The sequence below is a fragment of the Toxorhynchites rutilus genome, chromosome 3 (assembly GCF_029784135.1).
Source record: "Toxorhynchites rutilus septentrionalis strain SRP chromosome 3, ASM2978413v1, whole genome shotgun sequence".
Lineage (NCBI taxonomy): Eukaryota > Metazoa > Arthropoda > Insecta > Diptera > Culicidae > Toxorhynchites > Toxorhynchites rutilus.
Genome location: NC_073746.1, coordinates 79,742,147 through 79,747,110, shown reverse-complemented (window position 1 = coordinate 79,747,110; position 4,964 = coordinate 79,742,147). Strand labels below are relative to the sequence as shown.

Here is a 4,964-nt window from a genome sequence, read left to right as displayed (position 1 = left end):
AAATAACTTATCTGCCAGTTTCATTAGAATTTTATTAAGAAATAATTATAAAACAAATATTTTTAATTAAATTAAAAATTTCTATGAAAATTACAATTACAAGTTGATAATTGTTGCTCTTCGTCCTCGTTCTATTTATTCAATTCAATCCAAATTTATATCAGTAGTTGGTTCCATAAGCAAAGCGGAATTTGTCTAAAACAATTCTTAATCCAGAATCCGTACCATCATTGCGAATGCGGAATAAATCGTTCTGATAATCTAGAATAGAGAAAATGACAGTTAACTACAATAGCTAGTACATTACTGAACGCCAGTGGAGCACCTCTACAAATGTTTCCATGTTCAGCAAAGCTACACCCCCAATGGTCATCTCAACCGCATTCTGCGATCGAAAAAGTACAAAACTCAACATTTTCTGGTTTTTCATAGACAGCTTATACCAACAGATATCGTAGAGCGCCAACTCGATGTGATTGTTCTGAAATGTAGTGTTTAAAATAAACCAATTCTTAACTATTCAATTGAATACAGAATACTTTAACGGTTAGAGCTGTTCCCAGAAGACAAAATTCAAGCAGCTGAAACATGGCACCAATCATGAACAGAACGCTACCGAAATTCCCAGTCACGTAGTAAATGAATAAAGTTAATGCCAAACAGGCAACCGACGTAATCACTTGTACGAAAACCGCAACGCCATATGTGGAATCCAAACCTTCTTCGTATCTGCGAAACCACAAATGATTAATTGATCACTGTAAGCCAAGGAAAACCACATTACGCAATCAGCTCTTGATGCATGACAAAAATGTCAAGAAGCTGCCTGTGAACCAGCTCTTCGTCACGTTCCTCGTTTTGCAGCATACGATCTAGTTCATTCAAGGAATTTTTAAACACATCGGCTATACCAATGATGTGCAACACGAACATCATTATTCCCAAATCCGCAGCAAGAATTCCCGCGATTCCAGTGTTGATTATGAGTATGTGATATACGGTCGTTACCATAAACCCAAACACATTGGTGGGGTCAATGCCGGGGATCTGAAGTCTCAGCACCATTACCAGTTCGTGGTATTGTATGTACATATATATGGGAAAAATGAAAAATCCAAGTCCAGCAAAAATATAAATAATTGAGAAAATTTTGAAAATAAAGTGAATCAGCACGCAGCAGAACACCAAAACTCGGTTGTTTTCCTTGTGAGTAGAATTTCGTTCATGCATGGTCATCAGCATCTGATATTTTTCGTTGAAGAATACAATGTGTTTGATTCCGTCGTGCATTTTAATGATTCCTTGAAACCCCACCCCTGTTATTGAACATGATTCCAGCACCAAAAGCCACTGACCCCAGTTGAGATGGATGGTGTAAATTAAAAATACAAAGTACGAAGTAAGACTTATCGCACAAAGCGAGGTTCGCCAGTTCCATCGGTATCCTTTGTCCAGCACATCCATTCCTACGGGGCGTAGAAATTTACGCAGAAATATACTCAATTCGTAGAACACATCAATGGAACGCTCTTGGTTCAGGGATTCCAAATTGAGGATACGAAACTGTCTCTTTAGAATCTGCTGGAGATTCATTCTGGACACTAAGAGCTGTCGCTGTTGACTATGTTACATGGTAGGGTTCGACAGGATTGTTTTATGAGAACGATTAATAATTCGCAGCAATAATTGTTCTTTTTTCTTGCTAGCATACGAAGTGTTTTTGTGTCGATACTTTATTCACAATGTGTACAGTAGCGAACAATAAAAGCACAGCACTGATGTGTTCGTAATTCTTCATCTACTTCTATGACACTGACGTTCCTAAACTTACCTGTGTTTTTCTTGTGTTATTTTCAATCAATACTTTGTTAAGATTTCGACGTCGAATGCTGGATATATTTTGAGTGAAGGTTTCAAAGATATGCGTGTACTGGTGCAAGCTGGAAGAAATCCGTCAACTTCAGTTAAAATGAAATTTATTAAATTGAATGAGCTCTTTTGAATTTGAATCGATAGTTTGTAACTTGTTCCGTTTTCCAGTGTTCGGAAATTTTGATGATCCCTATGGTGTTCAATGGAACATTGAACACTTGATAGTTAAATAAACTGTGGAACAAGTGGCTTTAACTGCGGGATATTCGGCGCGAAAAAACAATAATATTTAGTAAACCAATTTCCAAGGCGTTTCTAATTAACGCTGCATGGAAATGAAGTAATCTAAAACGATTTATCGCATGAGTAGTTCATCATAATAAAAAGACAAACAAACACTCGACGTCCACTTAATAATTCACTCCCTGAAAGATAGCAACCAATAATTATCGTAATGATGAGGCAACGCTTCCCGTAGATTTCATGGTGGGAGTTAATCATTTATTAATTCGAAGCTAATGAACAACATCGCAAACGGACGGTGAACAAGAAATGATGGAATGGTTAGAGTTTTAAGTTAATATTTTACTCGAAAAATAGCTATGTGCAATGCTGCTGTTCTACGCATAGTTGTCCCATGTTACTTTTTGACGATTTTCACTTTTCTTCATAAAACGTTGTTTTTATATAGTTTATTCCCAACTCTTTAAAAAACAACAGCAAGCTCAATTGTCACATGTTGATATTCTAGGCATAACAGTCCCACCATATATTTTTAAACGCGTAATCAAGCTTAATTGATATAATGAGGGGGTCTCATCACATTTCATTAAACAATAGTATAGTGCTTATAAAAAAACCCGGTGTATTGTTAAATTGAAATGCTTAAAGCTTTTGGTAGACAAATATGCGAGAAAACTTTGATTGCGTTTTTCTCAGTTGCTGATTTTGGAACATGGGACAACTATGCGTAGTACGGCAGAATGGCAATGCCAATCGATTTAAGTTAGACATGACTATAGCCGAAATTCTTTAAAAATTTCGTTCTTACCTTATTTGTAGGGGGGAGGGAGGCAAGATGACGAATCGGTAATATGACCCGTTATAATGAAGATAGAGCCACCTACTTTTTACTTAAGATGCATCATAACAACTTTGTACTCGGTAACTCTGCCGAAAACGTTATCACAAAAAAAAGAGAAAAATAAAAATGAGAAAAATCGTGATTTTGTTATTTTTTTTTCCTTTTTTTCAAATTTCATTATCCACTTTATGAGAAAAGTTAAAATTTCAAAGTAATTTTCTACATGATAAAGGTACTCTATTGTACATAATCTGTTTGTTTCCGGCGAGTTTCAATCATGAATTTTCTTCAGCTAAATTTTTTTTATTGAAAAAGTCGCTTGGGGGCAAGTTGGCGAACTGCAACATTATGTTAATTTTTGGTTTTTTATTGCAGATGGTTAGAACTTATAAGCGAAAAATAGACCAATATTGGTCGGAGACCAGTTTGGAGAATGTTATAAAAGCTATAGAAGAAGGTTTGTCGGTTCTGGGTGCTTCAAAACAGTTCGGTGTGCCAGAACCAACTTTGAGACGCTATCGACGAAAATATCCAAACATGGAGGTTAGATATTCAATTCAGCATTTGCGTTTCCATGTTCTTTATGCAAGAAATATTAAATCTGTGTAAATTTCAGGATACGTCGTCCAATAAAGGCCGCTTTAAAGCCACATTCAGGTCCAGCTTCGAAGAATTGCCTATTCGTTTGCGGTTAAAAATGGCATAGAGCACCCTTTCAAAGGAACATGCGCTGGGTTGAAAGGTTTATGAAGGTTCATAAGCTATCTTTGAGAAAGCCAGAAAATACCTCACGCCGAAATACGAAAATACCATCAAAAACGCCAAAGCTTAACGTCGCCAACTTGCCTCCCTCTCCCCTACAAAATACTTACCAATTCAATAATATTGCGGTTGGTCAAATGAGTAAACTTGACATAATTTTCTCATAAAAAAATAGACAAAAAATTCAGTAAATATCCAGTGTAATGAGTGATGATTAGTTCAAATTACAATAATAATACTTTCTACTAAGATATTAGTCATTCTTCTAACAAGTTGGTATCTTAAAAGTTTCAAATAAGGGCTTGTGCTATTAAACCCCTTGATATATATTTTTTTTATTTCAAACACGAACACATCGACTCCCCCTATTATACTGTGCGTGCGTAGGGGAGATGGGGGTAAGATGGACATGTTAAGGAAAACTACAATCGTATCTATGGAAACTCATGTTTTCAAAAATTTAAAAGCTGTTTCTTACAGTTCAATTTACTGGTTTTCGAAGTAACTGGTCGAATGTTTTACAAAAATGTGTTTTCCCATGTTTTTTACTGAAAATAAAGCAAGCCGAAAAGTAGAACATTTTTATCGGTGCGGGTATAATGGACATGTAGTGGGGGGGAATATGGACAATTTTCATAATATACGAAGCGTAGAGGTTTATCGCTCGCGAGAGGAATAATTTCACTCTCTCTCAGTGTTTGTGCGTCCACTAACTGAAATAGAACCAAAAGAGAAAGCAATATAAAAAAGAGTTCATTCTCCCCTTCACTTTCAATCATGCATTGGATGTGATTATGGATGTGACTGTCCATTTCACCCCCCCCCCCCCCCCAGTGCAATTATTTCAATAATTTAAATTTACCACTTACGAATAAATTTACTTTTCCGTACATACCTCATATCACTTCTCTGTCAACTCACAAACCGAAATATAACCATCAGCGAATTCAATTTTGCAATTGAATTGTTTCTCTATTTTGATCAGTATTCATTGTCATAGGATGGTTTAAATATTATAGTATAGCATGTAGAAGGGTTTCGCATCATAAGAAATTTGAAATTCACAATGCAACTATACAAATCAACCACCTGTCCATTATACCCCCACTGTCCGTCTTACCCGCGGCTCCCCTATCTAAGTTGTGCCGGACCTGGTCGACCACTGAACTCAGTTTTCGTTTATGTCGACCTCTGGGAAACCTACCTGGGCCCCAAGAGATCGATATCGACCACTTTGAGAATCCCT

General features: G+C 36.4%; 1 protein-coding gene across 1 annotated transcript; it reads right to left on the bottom strand.

Moving 5' to 3' along the window:
* Positions 1-207: 207 nt before the first annotated feature.
* On the bottom strand, positions 208-1,113 carry LOC129773267 (putative odorant receptor 83c). The gene is made up of 4 exons (XM_055776863.1): positions 785-1,113; positions 540-729; positions 326-481; positions 208-261 (listed from the first exon to the last, which is right to left on the bottom strand). The coding sequence occupies exons 1-4, from the start codon at positions 1,090-1,092 to the stop codon at positions 208-210; spliced, it is 708 nt and encodes a 235-aa protein (XP_055632838.1). The 5' UTR covers positions 1,093-1,113.
* Positions 1,114-4,964: the final 3,851 nt, after the last annotated feature.

Excerpts from the sequence above, each read along its gene's own strand:
- LOC129773267 (XM_055776863.1), bottom strand. The coding sequence starts at position 1,092 with ATGTACATACAATACCACGAACTGGTAATGGTGCTGAGACTTCAGATC. Across the intron at positions 482-539 it reads GAACAGCTCTAACCGTTAAA|AACAATCACATCGAGTTGGC; the intron begins GTATTCTGTATT and ends ACTACATTTCAG. Across the intron at positions 262-325 it reads ACATGGAAACATTTGTAGAG|ATTATCAGAACGATTTATTC; the intron begins GTGCTCCACTGG and ends TCTCTATTCTAG.